Source organism: Bos taurus, chromosome 15, assembly GCF_002263795.3.
Source record: "Bos taurus isolate L1 Dominette 01449 registration number 42190680 breed Hereford chromosome 15, ARS-UCD2.0, whole genome shotgun sequence".
NCBI classification, from domain to species: Eukaryota; Metazoa; Chordata; class Mammalia; order Artiodactyla; family Bovidae; genus Bos; species Bos taurus.
Window position 1 is genome coordinate 83,722,727 of NC_037342.1, and position 15,082 is coordinate 83,737,808.

The window sequence follows — 15,082 nt, forward strand, 5'->3', positions numbered from 1 at the left end:
TTAAAAGCTAAATTAAGCAGGTTCATAAACTCTGACCTACAGGTACAGGAAGCTGGGCTCTGGACGCATCTGCCCAGACCAGGAGTGGACGTAGGGGCACAGCCGTGGGGGTGTCCCGCTGTCTCCCGTCCCATCCAGGCGGGCTCAGGCACTGGCCCAGGGGTGCGGGTGGGGGGCGCCGTGCTCCTGGGAGGGGCTCCCGCATCCCTGAGGTCTGGCGGGCCTGCCTGCCCACGTCTCTGGGGCCCGCGCCTGCCTGGGGAGCGGCCAGAGCCACATCTGGGCAGGCCCAGCAGCAGGGGTCCCATCCCACCCCACCCACCGGGCCACCGCTGCCCGCTGTGGACCGGGCTCTGCACCCGCTCCTGTCATGGTCTGAGCCTTCTTCCCTCCGCCTGCGTGTCTGGAGCACAGAGAGTCCTGAGTGGAGGCGCCCACGTGGACTCCCTGAGAGCTGAAGGGAGCTGATGGCAGAGAATCAGAGCGAGTGTTTTCAACGACAGAGTCTGGCCCCGTTTCAGATTCCAGGGGCTGACAGGACGGGGCTGAGAGAAGACTGCCCTCACCCGAGAGGGGAACCCAGGAGCAAGCAAGTCCGGAGTAATGAAAGAAGGGAGCGGCAGGCACCTCAGCATCTGACTAACCAGAGAAAGGGACCGGAACCACCACTATCTGACCAGAGGAGGGGACTGGGAACCATCACAGCATCTGACCAAAGCAAATGAGACGCATTCTGAGGAAGCGAAGGCGCTGCTGGTCAGAGCCCTGCCTGCAGCCAGCACACCAGGGGAGATGTGAGACCCCAGATGGGCTGGGAAGGAGGGCCAGCTCCTGCAAGTAGGAAATTGCTTAGCTCACCCCAAAGGGAAGGAGGAGAAGAGGGAGGCAGAGGACAAGATGGTCGGATGGCATCACTGACTCAATGGACATGAGTTTGAGCAAGCTCCGGGAGTTGGTGATGGACAGGATGGCCTGGTGTGCTGCAGTCCATGGGGTCGCAGAGAGTGGAACGCGACTGACTGAAGAACACCCCAAAGGGCAGAAATTGAAAGTTGGTATGGTTTATATCTAAATGTTCTTAAATGTTTATGTTCTTTTAAATAATTCTTTAAATTATAAATCTGGCATTAATGTGGATTTCTGGTAACTGTATTTAGTTAAGTGCCTGGATTCAGTTTTGGAGTAAATAACATAAATCCAAAAAAGATCCTCAAACATTTTGCTTACTAAAATGTTTTTATAAGGTGAGTGTGTCCTCTTGAAGAGCTTGCTAGGGCCCTGGTCATCGCGGCTGGTGGGGCCCGGTGCTCAGTTGTGGCACTTGCATTCAGACATGTACATTATTTCTTGAGCCAACAGTCTTATGCTGCTGCTGCTGCTGCTAAGTCGCTTCAGTCGTGTCCGACTCTGTGCAACCCCAGAGACGGCAGCCCACCAGGCTCCCCTGTCCCTGGGATTCTCCAGGCAAGAACACTGGAGTGGGTTGCCATTTCCTTCTCCAATGCATGAAAGTGAAAAGTGAAAGGGAAGTCGCTCAGTCATGTCTGACTCTTAGCAATCCCATGGACTGCAGCCCACCAGACTTCTCCATCCATGGGATTTTCCAGGCAAGAGTACTGGAGTGGGGTGCCATTGCCTTCTCACAGTCTTATGAGGTAGGTGTTACTCTTATGTTCATTTTGCTGGTGAAGAGCTTGATGCTCAGAGTGGTTCAGCAACTTGCCTGAGGCCACACAGCCTGAGAGCACAGACCCCTTCCACACTGACCCCGACCCCACCTAGTAAAGCGCTGGTGGACATGCAGCTGGGTCCCTGGATTCAGCCAGCTGGACTGGACCCTGCTCACACGGCAGGTGACTCTACCCTGGTCCTCTTCCTCCAGCAGAGGGTGACCGCAGGGCGACAGCATCTTTGATTGCAAAGGGTGACGATTTATCTCTCGCTTCACCACGCTATCAGCAGACAGTCGGGCTCTGAGGAATCAGTCCCGCACTGACGGCCTCCCCCCTAGGATGCAGACAGCAGGGCCGTCTCCAGCTGCAGGCTGGCCACCCCGTGTCTCCGGAGGGCCATGCGCTTTACTTGGAGACTCAGCCAGCCCCCACCCCGCCTCCTGCTGGTGAGTGTGGCTGGTGCCTGGTGTGAGCAGGTGACTGGGTCCCGCCTCCTCTGCCTCCGGCTGCCTGGCTCCCACTTGGTCACACTGACGCTCTGACCCCATTGGGGCCCAGCAGCAGCCAGGACATGGCTGGCTTGTGCCACTTCGTGAGGAGGGTCCACCTGCCCCATGCCTGCCCTGTAACCATGCCCACCCCTGTACTGGGGACATGGGGTACAGGGGCTCTGGCAGCTCCCAGGATTAGGAACTAGAGCCAAGGGGAGGGATTCTGGCAAAGACAGGGCAGAAGGCATGGGAACGGCAGGTGGACAGCGTCTGACCCGGGCTGGGGCGATGCTGGCGACAGCCCCACCTCCGCCCTTCTGCGTGCTCAGAGCTCCGGCCTGAGACTCAGGACGCCCAGGACGAGGGCTGGTCGGCACAACCGTGAGCCTGTCACTCGTGAGACAGAAGATTCCCCCAGCCATCATTTCGCTAATGACACAGACCATTTCATTCAATCCTTGAGACAATCCTGTGAAGGGTGTTGTTCCCTTTTCACAGATGAAGAAACTGAGTCCCAGGGTCAAGTGGGTTTTGTGAGGTCACAGAGCTGGTGGGCATCAGAGCCTGGGATAGAATCTGGATCTTCTGGCTCCAAATTCTGGGAGCTCCCAGACATCTGAGAGAGAGGCCTCGTTCCAGAGCCTATACTGGGGCTCGGGGTAAACACGCCTCTCACTCAGACCTAGAGAAGCCCACGAGCCACGCCTTCCCTGAAGACCCTGTGTCCTCTTCAGGTTCACACGGCTGTTTGTGGGCTCCCCAGTCTCTGCTGACCATGCACGTTGTAGTCCTGTCAACAGTAATGAGCTGGCCATCAGGACACGCGGAGAGCTGGGGGAGACGGGCCACCAGCCGCCTGATGTCGAGAGCCCCCTGAAAGGTCAGGAGCCGTCCAGCTGGCCTCCTTCCTGCCCACACACACCCCCACAGCAGGATTGACTCACTTCCCTTCCGGGGCCGGCCATAGGCTCTGGGGGCCACTCAGGCACAGGCGTGGTGACGCTGGAAGCGCCTCCAAGTTCAGCAGCTGCAGCCCTGGCCTGGGTTTTCGTGGCTCGTGTTACTTTGCACAGGAAACGTGGGGAATGGCTCAACTGCACCACAAGGAAATCGGGATTCCAGTCATTTAACCCATGAAAGTCATCCCTGGCTATTTGTGGATACTTTAGGAAGAGAAAGGAAGAGTGTGTGAGGCCACCCAGCAGATGGCCTGGGCGGGCAGAGGCTGAGGGGGCATCAGGCTCCGACCCGTGGCCGGGGCAGTGCAGGGGTGCCCGGAGGGGCGGACAGGACGAGGTGGTGGGGGTGCCCACTCCGGCTCGGAGCCCGTGTCCGTGAGCACCGTTCGCGGCTGGCCACCCTCTCAGTGTGGGCAGAGCCTCACCCCAGGCCCAGGACCGGCCTCCAGGAGCTCCATCTGCTGGACATATGGGCTCAGCCAAGGAGGAAAAGGCCAAGACAGAGGCTGAGAGGCCTGCCCAGCAGGGCCCCCCAGAAGGTGGCCGTGACCGCCCTCTGCCTTTGGTTGGGGGTGGCTTGATCACCTAGGCTGCATTCACAGCTCCTCGGGCCAGTGTCCAGGGCTGGCATGAAGCCACAGGCCACACTCCCAGCCGTGTGGGGCCCCCACCTCTGCGGCTGGGGGCCCTGGGGAAGGCGGCCTGGGGGGCCCTGACTTCAGATCCCCCGCAGGGCCCGGCCTGCAGGGCAGATTCCGGGGGATGGGCCCACATCACTGCTTGGCCTGTGCTCAGAGCCCCGGACTCCATCCGGGAGTGAGTCTCCAGGCCCAGGGCCCTGAGGAGCTCCGCACCCCAGGGCCCTGCTGGCTGAGGCTGGACTCCCCCTGGCTGCAGCGCTAGGGCTGCTGCCCCAGCTCACAGGGTCAAGAACATGGCTGGTGCTGGGCTCCCCACAGACCCTCTGCAGCCCACCCTGGAGCCGGGGAGGGGCCTTCAGGGAACAGCGCCCCCGCCCTCCGCACCCCTCCGATGGGGCTCCATCCTCTGCTAGTCCCCGGGCCCTGCCCCATCCCACGGCTCTGCCGGCCCCGGGGTCTGGGACTGGCTGTGACTTCCCCGGCCCCCTCCCGACCCCTGGTGCTGACCCACACCCTTCCAGCTGCTCTTGAACCCCAAGACCAGCTCCCAGGCTTTTTTCTGGACAAGGAGGTCCCCATCCCCCCAGCCAGCCCCACCAGGACTCATCTCAAAGGAAGCAACTTTGGGGAAAACTGAAATTGCTTTAGACGAAAAGGGCGGGAGTGCATAGGACCTTACGGAAACATGGCGAGATTTGCAAGGGCTCCTTCCCCTCAATTATTAATGCACTTGCTCTTCAGGAAAGTACCCATGAAAAAGTAAAGCACAGGAAAATGGTTGTTCGCTTGAAACTGCTCAGTTAATCTGTGAATAATGTTTTATTCAGAGCATTAAATGAAGGGAGGAGTTGGACACCTGCTGTCCACGCCCCGCCACTGCCCAGGGCACCTCCTCCCTGTAGGGAGACCCCAGAGGCTGCGGCAGGGCCAACAGAGGGGTCTCGGTGGGGGTCCTGGGCGCCCCGGGGAAGCCCTGCTGTGGGGGAGAAGCCTGGGGCTCCTCTGCTGTCAGAGCGGCCCGGGGCTCTGCTCATGGTTTCCATGTCCTCATCTCGGGGAGGGAGCTTCAGCACCCAGGGCAGGGCCAGCCCCCACCAGCTTGGGGCGGGCAGTCAGGAGGCAGGGCTGTGTCCCAGGGAAAACCCGGCCTGGGGCCCTGCTGCACAGGCGGCCAGGTGGGTTTGTGCAGATCCCCCGACCTGTGCCTGGGCCCGAGCGCCCACCTGTAAATGAACCAGTGAATGAGCACGTGAAGGACCTGGGAGGGACCCCAGCGGGCCTCGGCCTCCCCGCCTCCGGGGCCTGGCTGTGAGTCTGGACCCGCAGGCCTGGAAGCCCAGCCCCCGCCTCTGTGGTCTTGGGGTCTCCTCCTCTGGGCCCCCCACAGTCAGGGCCCCCGCCCACTCTCAAGTGTCTGCTGGACCCCGCCCTGGGATCCGCTGAGAACACGCAGCCTTGCTCTACTCTGCGGGCATCTAGTCCTGTGTCGGGCACTTTCCATCTCCCACGAGCGAAGGCTTCTTCCTTCAGCTTCTCTATCTTCGGAAATACCTGTGGTCCTAAATCCAAGCTTGTGGTGTGGATGTGGTCGAATTTCAAGGGTCGAGACCACTCCCCTCCTCGTAGGAAAGAGGTGTGCACGTCAGCACTGTAACACACTTGTGTGCGTGTGTGAGGGTGTGAGGAGGGGTGTGACATGCACGTCAGGACTGTAACACACTCGTGTGTGTGTGTGTGGCGTTTGAGGAGGGGTGAGGCGTGCACGTCAGGGCTGTAACACACTCGTGTGCGTGTGTGGGGGTGTGAGGAAGGGTGAGGCGTGCACGTCAGGGCTGTAACACATACGTGTGTGGGCGGGGTTGTGAGGAGGGGTGAGGCATGCACGTCAGGCTGTAACACACTCGTGTGCGTGTGTGGGGTGTGAGGAGGGGTGAGGTGTGCACATCAGGGCTGTAACACATTCGCGTGTGCGGGGGCGGTGTGAGGAGGGGTGAGGCATGCACGTCAGGCTGTAACACATTCAGTGTGTTGGGGGGGGAGTTGTGAGGAGGGGTGAGGCGTGCACGTCAGGCTGTAACACACTCGTGTGCGTGTGTGGGGTGTGAGGAGGGGTGAGGCGTGCACGTCAGGCTGTAACACACTCATGTGCGTGTGTGGGGTGTGAGGAGGGGTGAGGCGTGCACGTCAGGCTGTAACACACTCGTGTGTGTGTGTGTGGCGTTTGAGGAGGGGTAAGGCGTGCACGTCAGGCTGTAACACACTCATGTGCGTGTGTGGGGTGTGAGGAGGGGTGAGGCGTGCACATCAGGGCTGTAACACATTCGTGTGTGCGGGGGCGGTGTGAGGAGGGGTGAGGCGTGCACGTCAGGCTGTAACACATACGTGTGTGGGGGGGTTGTGAGGAGGGGTGAGGCGTGCGTGTCAGGCTGTAACACACTCGTGTGCGTGTGTGAGGGTGTGAGGAGGGGTGTGACATGCACGTCAGGACTGTAACACACTCGTGTGCGTGTGTGGGGTTGTGAGGAGGGGTGAGGCGTGCACGTCAGGCTGTAACACACTCGTGTGCGTGTGTGGGGTGTGAGGAGGGGTGAGGCGTGCACATCAGGGCTGTAACACATTCGCGTGTGCGGGGGCGGTGTGAGGAGGGGTGAGGCATGCACGTCAGGCTGTAACACATTCAGTGTGTGCGGGGGCGGTGTGAGGAGGGGTGAGGCGTGCACGTCAGGCTGTAACACACTCGTGTGCGTGTGTGGGGTGTGAGGAGGGGTGAGGCGTGCACGTCAGGGCTGTAACACATTCGCGTGTGCGGGGGCGGTGTGAGGAGGGGTGAGGCATGCACGTCAGGCTGTAACACATTCAGTGTGTGCGGGGGCGGTGTGAGGAGGGGTGAGGCATGCACGTCAGGCTGTAACACATTCAGTGTGTGTGGGGGGAGTTGTGAGGAGGGGTGAGGCGTGCACGTCAGGCTGTAACACACGTGTGCGTGTGTGGGGTGTGAGGAGGGGTGAGGCGTGCACGTCAGGCTGTAACACATTTGCGTGTGCGGGGGCGGTGTGAGGAGGGGTGAGGCGTGCACGTCAGGCTGTAACACACTCGTGTGCGTGTGTGGGGTGTGAGGAGGGGTGAGGCATGCACGTCAGGGTGTAACACACTCGTGTGCGTGTGTGGGGTGTGAGGAGGGGTGAGGCATGCACGTCAGGCTGTAACACACTCGTGTGCGTGTGTGGGGTGTGAGGACGGGTGAGGCGTGCACGTCAGGCTGTAACACACTCGTGTGCGTGTGTGGGGTGTGAGGAGGGGTGAGACGTGCACGTCAGGCTGTAACACACTCGTGTGCGTGTGTGGGGTGTGAGGAGGGGTGAGGCGTGCACGTCAGGCTGTAACACACTCGTGTGCGTGTGTGGGGTGTGAGGAGGGGTGAGGCGTGCATGTCAGGCTGTAACACATTCAGTGTGCGTGTGTGGGGTGTGAGGAGGGGTGAGGCGTGCACGTCAGGCTGTAACACATTCAGTGTGCGTGTGTGGGGTGTGAGGAGGGGTGAGGCGTGCACGTCAGGCTGTAACACACTCGTGTGCGTGTGTGGGGTGTGAGGAGGGGTGAGGCGTGCGCGTCAGGCTGTAACACACTCGTGTGCGTGTGTGGGGTGTGAGGAGGGGTGAGGCGTGCGCGTCAGGCTGTAACACACTCGTGTGCGTGTGTGGGGTGTGAGGAGGGGTGAGGCGTGCGCGTCAGGCTGTAACACACTCGTGTGCGTGTGTGGGGTGTGAGGAGGGGTGAGGCGTGCGCGTCAGGCTGTAACACACTCGTGTGCGTGTGTGGGGTGTGAGGAGGGGTGAGGCGTGCGCGTCAGGCTGTAACACACTCGTGTGCGTGTGTGGGGTGTGAGGAGGGGTGAGGCGTGCGCGTCAGGCTGTAACACACTCGTGTGCGTGTGTGGGGTGTGAGGAGGGGTGAGCACAGCCTGCATCTCCTGTTTGTGATCCTCGGGCCTGGGCACTCCCGAGCGGCAGGAGCCTCGCGCCTTCCTTTGGAAGCAGACTCTGGGAACAGGCCTCCTCTCAAGGCCTCCGTGAAAGCTGCTTCCTGCCAGCTCAGACGGTAAACAGTCTGCCTGTAACGCAGGAGACCTGGGTTTGGTCTCTGGGTGGGGAAGATGGGAATGGCTGCCCACCCCAGTATCTTTGCCTAGAGAATCCTATGGGCAGAGGAGCCTGGCGGCTGCAGTCCATGGAGTCGCAGTCGGACATGGCTGAGCGACTGACTCAACACAAAGCCTCAGAATCTGTCTCCCTGAATCTCCAACAGCTGGCTCCAATGTCTCCTGGGAGATCCGAGGAAAGCCTGCTCCCCACTGAGGGCCGGGGAGGGGGGGACTGTCTCGGGCACCTGTCCTCTGCCCGGGCTTGCTGCTCTGGGGGCCTGTCTGCCTGGAGCCGCTGGCACCCGTGGGTGGTCTCAGCAGCCCCTGCCCGGTCTGGTCCTCGAGGAAGGATGGGCAGGTGTCGGCCCCGAGGCTCCGCGTCCAGGTCTCAGTTGCCTGCCCTATGACTGAGGGGTAGAGCTTGGGCCTCTGAGAAGCCAGCCTGTGCAGCTGCTCGTGGGAAGAAGCTAGCCCAGCATACGGCGCCTCCCCTGGCTTCTGGCCCCAAACCAGCCTCGCGGCCGAAGGAGGCAGGCCCAGCCTGGCTGCCCACTCCCCTTCCGTCCCGGGAGCCTGGTGCCCAGAGGCGCGGGGACCAGGGGCTCAGAGTCAGACAAGGGGGCGGGCTCTCCCTTCAGAGGGAGCCCGAGCGCCGCCCCCGCCCCAGGCCTGGGTGGGGAGGAGCCCACGCTGGAACCCTGTGGTCCCCACACAGACCTCTGCAGCTCCGAGCCGCCGGCCAGCCCCCGGCACCCCCTTTAATCTCCACCCTGCCTCACCCCACCCCTCCCCTAAACCAGAGAGGAAAGCACAGCACGGTCTAGGAAGAGGCACCAGGCGCCCCGGGGGCCCCAGATCAGACGGACTGGGGCCGTGACAGCCACGGACCTGCCTCTGTATGGAGACCAGAGCTTGCACAGACCAGGTCGGCCTGAGCCCACAGCTGTGCCTGGCAGAGCTCCCCGCACCCTGACTGCTGCCCCTCAATTCTGCCCTGGGTGCAAAGAAGGGTGGTAACGCTGGGCCTGAGGGAGGACCCAGGGGCAGAGCAGGCTGGCACACGCTTACCCTCCAGGCTCAGAAGCAAGATAGGGATTGGGTTTGGAGCACGGGGCATTGGAGCCAGCCTGGTGGGAGCCGGGGCCCTGGGCAGGCTGGCTGGCAGCACCTGCCCCAGGAAGCCCCCTGGTTCACATCCCACCCCGCCACATTGCTGGGTCCCTTCTGGCTCCTGTGGGCTCACGCTGCCTCCAGGAAGCACCTCTGGTTCTCCCCCGCCGCCATCGCTTGGTACCCTCGGGCTCCTGTGGGCTCACGCTGCACAGCACTGATCCCAGCTCTCTCTAGCAGCCCTTCGAGGCAGGGAGGGGGCAGAGGGGGCAAGGCTCTGGTGGTCTCCTTCCCTGCCTCTGCCTGGCCCAAACCGCTGCCTGCGGGCTGGTGGCAGACTTCTGCCTCAGGCCTGCTAACCCCGAACCTACAGGAACAGCAAACGGGCCCCAGGTTCAGGATGAGAGCAGGGGCCAGAGGAGGTCTCTGCAGGTGGAGACCTGGCTGGCCCTTGTGAGCACAGCCTCATGAGTGGACGTGTCTCCAGGGTGGCTCCCCTGCTGTCCGAGGCCCCTGCAGATGCCACAGCCAGGGGACCCGCTCCGAGCCTGCGGGCCTCCGTGCCAGTCTGGGCCTCTCCCACAGGGCCACCCAGCCTGTCCCCGCTCATGCTGACATTCAGGCCACTGATCGCATAGCAGAGAAAACGGACTCTTGGACGGGCTGTGACTCAGCCCAGCTCGTGGAGCTCAGGGGTGAACTGCCAGGCTTGACCCCGTCTGCGGACCTGCTCTCCAGGCCTTGGACCTGGCTGTCCTGCTGGAGTCGCGGGGCTGCCGGTGAGGGCACTATGTGCCCTCCAGCCCCCAAGACCCCTGCCCTGCGAGAGCCCCTCAGCTCAGCGGGGGCTGCTGGGTCCCAGAGGACTCGGGGAGGAGGCCCCCCGAAGCTGGTGGCCCTGCAAAGCCAGGCGAGGGACTGGGGGATGACGCCCTGCCTCCCCGACCCAGAGACGGGGCTGAGGTTGGCCTGGCCAGGCCCCGGTCCTCACGGAGAGACCATGCCCTGAGAAGCTCGCCTCTAACTGCTTCTGCTATTTCTGGACTCTGCCCGCATCCATCCTCCTGTTGGAGACAGAAATAGCCTGGCACTCTGAGGGTAATTATCGCAGACACTTGAGCGCAGGCCGACACTCAGCAGTGGGTCCCGTCCCTGACTCAGCACCTGCTTCAGCCCTGGGACCCAGGGGGCGCCTGGGCCTTGATGGGGGCCCATGGGAGCCCGGAGCTGGGGTCTGCCTCTTCTCCAAGGAGGGGGACTTGGGGAGCCCCCCTTGGGGAAGGGCTGAAATCATAAGCATGCAGCTGGTGTTTTGCGGGCCCTCCGATGTTGGGCATGAGTGGAGGACCGTGATGGGGCCCATTCAGACCAGGCCTGGGTCCCCAGGGGGCAGCGCAGGGCCCTCAGCTAAAGCGGGGCGGGCTCGGGGCCTCTCTCGGGACAGTCCCACCTTCAGAAGCTCTGGTTGGGCGCAGGACTTACTCTGGCCCTTTCCTCAGTTGTCTCTGATGAATCTTGAAGCCAAGGTCAGGGTCGGGTGAGCCCAGGGAGCAGGGTCCCCTCCGGGGTCTTTCCTTCTAAGGGCATGCCACCCTTCCCCATCCTGCCTCCATCCGGGGCAGAGGCCCCGTTTCGGGAGAGCACCAAGGTCCTCACATGGGTGGCACTGTGCGTGCAGCCAGGGGGCCACAGGGCAGACGCGGCCAGGGCAGCGAGATCCAGGCCTCACACATGCCCTCTGCAGGGCAGACGCGGCTGGGGCAGCGAGATCCAGGCCTCACACATGCCCAGTGCAGGGCAGACGCGTCTGGGTCAGCGAGATCCAGGCCTCACACGTGCTCAGTGCAGGGCAGTGGCCGGGGCAGCGAGATCCAGGCCTCACACATGCCCTCTGCAGGGCAGACGCGGCCGGGGCAGTGCAATCCAGACCTCACACATGCCCTCTGCAGGGCTGTCGTGAACTCCCGCAGGGTGCGCACTACTCTCACAATCTCTTTATCCAGGAGCCTGAGGCACAGAGACGTTCATCCACTGGCCCAAGGACACACAGCTCGGAGGGGCAGAGCAGGAGCCACCACAGCCCTCCATGACCTACAGGGCTCCCTCCACCAAAGGCCTGGCAGGAAGGAGCTCGTGGGAATCGGCCTGATGGGTTCAGGCCAGCATCACTGTTATGGCCTGTGCACCCTTAAGTGAGTTGCTTATTCCTTTTCTTACACCTGTTTTTTCATCTGTGAAATGGAGACAGTAGGACCCAGGTCAAAGTGTGGTCATGAAGGCAAGACACTGAGCTGCTTCCTGGCCCCTGTCCTGCCTGCTCCCAGGGCCCACGTGGGAGTATTTTTCCAATGCCCCTGGGTGCACTAAATTGTTGTTGAGATCTGTCTGCTTTCTAAGGCTCAAGGACAAAATTTAGACCTGAACACCCTTGAGATTTGGAGCCTGGATTTATTGTTTTATGCTCAGCAGCCCTGACGGAGCTCCCACACTTGTGACTGAGAGTTCAGAGTTCTGCTGCGTTGGGTGTGGGGGCAGGCGGGGGTCGTCTGTACCCATCAGAGAGCAGGGGGTCCCCCAAGCTGGAAACCGCCTTGCGTGCTGGGCTTGCCTCATTATGACCTTTGTAAGCTCATGATAAAGTGGGTTATGAGCCTGGAGCAAAGTGGCCTGCGGTGGGGGGGCAGCAAGGGGGACGAAGGGGCCCCTGGGGTCCCTCGGTGGCACCACCACATGGGCGGCCTGCTTCCTCCAGTCGCCCAGCTCAGCCTGGCCCCAGGAGTCCAGTGAGACCCAGTCTCACCCGAGGGGCGGAGTGCAGCCCCTGGCCCCGTGTGGGGGAGCCTGCCTCTGGGGGAGGCAAGGCACCCCTCAGTCTCACATCTGCGGGCCTCAAGGCCAGGCCCCTGCTTGGACCCCAGAGCCCGCGGACAACTGTCCTGCTCTAGGCCCACGGCGCCTCTCATGCCGGCCCCCCGGGGCTGCTGGCCGAGAACAGCCCATCCTGTCGAGGGGGTGCTGGCTGCCGGCCGTCTGGTGCTACCCCGGGACGGTCCCAGCAGGTCTACCAGTACAGAGGTGGAGGGGGCCCCCGCCCCCAGGCCTGCCACGAAGACTGCAGGGGGTGGGTGAGCTCAGAAACAGAAGCCCTGCCACGTGTGGCCTCGGGAACTGCGCCTTCCCCCGAGGACCTCGTCTCCCGACAGCGGGGGCAGGACAGGGACTGTGGCTCCTGCCAAGACTCCAGGTTAATTAGGAGGACTGAGGTGAGCGGGCAGCCGGAGACACAGGCCAGAGGCTGTGCAGTAAGGGTTTGCAGAGCTCCCCTCACACACCCATGCGCATTTCCAGGGGAGTGGCGAGGGGCCCGGGCAGTCACGGCCATTGGCTCAGCCCTCCCTTCTCACAGACTGTGTGGCTTAAAGCAAGCGGCACAGCCTCTCTGGGCCCCTTGCTCTGCTGAGAAATGGGCAGTGGGATTAGGTCCTCTCAGGCGGTGGGGTTAACGAGATGGGCAGGAGGCGCTGGTGCAGCCCACCGCCCTGCTCACCCAGCCCGCTGTCCCAGCCAGTAACAAGCCCTGGCATGTTTCATTTTCACAGAAGTGTGAAAATCTATGTTCTGCACTCTTGCACAATTGCACTTTCACGCTCATTTAAAAAATGTATGTTTTCACTGATTTTTATGACTTTTGTACTTTTTGTCCTGTTAAGGTAGCTATTCTGCACAATCTATCCATATATCACTTACGTGTATATGTATGTGTGCATCCTGGACTATATGAGTATATGTGTATGTGTGTAACCCCAGGCTGGAGGAAGCACAAGCTGGAATCAAGATTGCCGGGAGAAACATCAATAACCTCAGATATGCGGATGACATCACCCTTATGGCAGAAAGTGAAGAAGAACTGAAGAGCCTCTTGATGAATGTGAAAGAGGAGAGTGAAAAAGTTGGCTTAAAGCTCAACATTCAGAAAACTGAGATCGTGACATCCAGTCAGTCACCTCGTGGCAAATAGATGGGGAAACAGTGGAAACAGTGGCTGACTTTATTTTTCCGGGCTCCAAAGTCACTGCAGATGGTGATTGCAGCCATGAAATTAAAAGACGCTTGCTCCTTGGAAGGAAAGTTATGACCAACCTAGACACCATATTGAAAAGCAGAGACATTACTTTGCCAGCAAAGGTCCATCTAGTCAACGCTATGGTTTTTCCAGTGGTCATGTATGGATGTGAGAGTTGGACTATAAAGAAAGCTGAGCGCTGAAGAATTGATGCTTTTGAACTGTGGTGTTGGAGAAGACTCTTGAGAGTTCCTTGGACTGCAAGGAGATCCAACCAGTCCATCCTAAAGGAAATCAGTCCTGAATATTCATTGGAAGGACTAATGCTGAAGCTGAAACTCCAACACTTTGGCCATGATGCAAAAAACTGGAACTTTTCATTGGAAAAAACCTGATGCTTGGAAAGATTGAAGGCGGGAGAAGGGGACGACAGAGGATGAGATGGTTGGATGGCATCACCAACTCAATGGACATGAGTTTGAGTGAACTCTGGCAGTTGGTGATGGAGAGGGAAGCCTGGCTTGCTGCAGTCCATGGGATTGCAAGGAGTCAGACATGACTGAGCAACTGCACTGAACTGAACTGAACTGAAGATCAGGAATAAGACAAGCTTGCCCTCTCACTGCTTTTATTCAACACGTTGCTGTAAGTTGTAGCCAGAACACTTGGGCAATCAGTTCCGTTCAGTCACTCAGTTGTGTCGGACTCTTTGCGACCCCATGATTTCCTTTAGGATTGATCAATGGTACATGATCCCTTTAAAGTGCTGATGAATTTCACTTGCTAATATTTGTTGAGAATTTTTGCATCCGTGTTCATCAGAAATTTTTGGCCTGGAATTTTATTTTTGTGTAGTATTCTTGTCTGGTTTTGGTGTGAGGGTAATACTGGCCTCATGAAATGAGTTTGGAAATGTTCGTTCCTGCCTCTTCAATTTTTTGGATGAGTTTGAGAAGAATTTGTACCAATTTTCTAAACATTTTCTAGAATTCTCTAGTAAATGCATCAGGTCCTGGACTTTTCTTTGTTGGGAAGTTTTGAATTATTTACTCAATTTCCTTACTCATTATTGGGCTGTTCAGATATTTTTGCTTCTTCATGGCTCAGACCTGGTAGATTGTATGTTTCAAGGAATGTGTCTGTGTATTTCAGTTTATGCAACTTGTTGGCCTCTGAATATTCGTGGTCCCTGAAGAACTTCTGTACTTCCCCCACAACGCCTCCTCCTTCACTTAGCATATCATCGATTTGAGTCCTCACCTAGATCATATGTTTAATGAAATGCCAGAAAACTGTCTGTGATCTGTGCTTCCAGAATTTAGGGCCACTCTGCAGCTGAAGCTCTGTCCCTGGAAACTGGAGTTCCAGAGATCTCTAGTCCTGAGTAAGAGGCTCTGTCCTGGAGGGCTGGAGGGGACAGACCCTGGGGAACCCAGGGCCAGGTGAGCCGCAAGGGAGATGGTTGCTGTCTGCCCGGCTCCCAGCACAACTGGGAGCTGGATCACTCGGCCGATTCAGCAGGACCAGAGAGCGGGAGAAGGGTTGAGGATTCTGGAGTCAAAGAAGCTGCGTTCCAACTCCATCTGCATCCTTTTCCCATCTGAGACTTAGGATGCGTCCATGGGCCACCGGACCTGAGAGTCCTCCTCCATTCAGGGCAGGGCAGACAGCAGCTCTCAGGACGGCTGCCCATGCCCATGCCCCTCCCCCTCCATCCCTCTCCCCCCCTCCACCCCCTCTCCCCCCTCCACCCCTCCTCCTCCATCTTCTCCCCTTCCCCCTCCATCCCTCTCCCCTCTCCACCCGTCCCCCTTCCCCCGCCCCTCCCCGCTCAACCACTCCCCTCCCCATCCAATCCCCTCCCCCCGCCCTTCCCCCGCCCCTCCCCTCTCCACCCCTCCCCCTCAACCCGCCCCTCCCAGTTCGACCCCCTCTCCTCGGCCCTCCCCCTCTCCCTCAATCCCCCTCTCCGAGGGCCCCTGCATCTTTTCTGGCCTCTCATCC

At 60.0% G+C, this 15,082-nt stretch overlaps 1 protein-coding gene across 1 annotated transcript; it reads left to right on the forward strand.

The window, feature by feature from the left end:
- The first annotated feature begins 10,573 nt into the window (after positions 1 to 10,573).
- Positions 10,574 to 14,781, forward strand: LOC132342381 (uncharacterized). The gene is made up of 2 exons (XM_059875188.1): positions 10,574 to 11,207; positions 12,823 to 14,781. The coding sequence occupies exons 1-2, from the start codon at positions 10,672 to 10,674 to the stop codon at positions 13,031 to 13,033; spliced, it is 747 nt and encodes a 248-aa protein (XP_059731171.1). The 5' UTR covers positions 10,574 to 10,671; the 3' UTR covers positions 13,034 to 14,781.
- Positions 14,782 to 15,082: the final 301 nt, after the last annotated feature.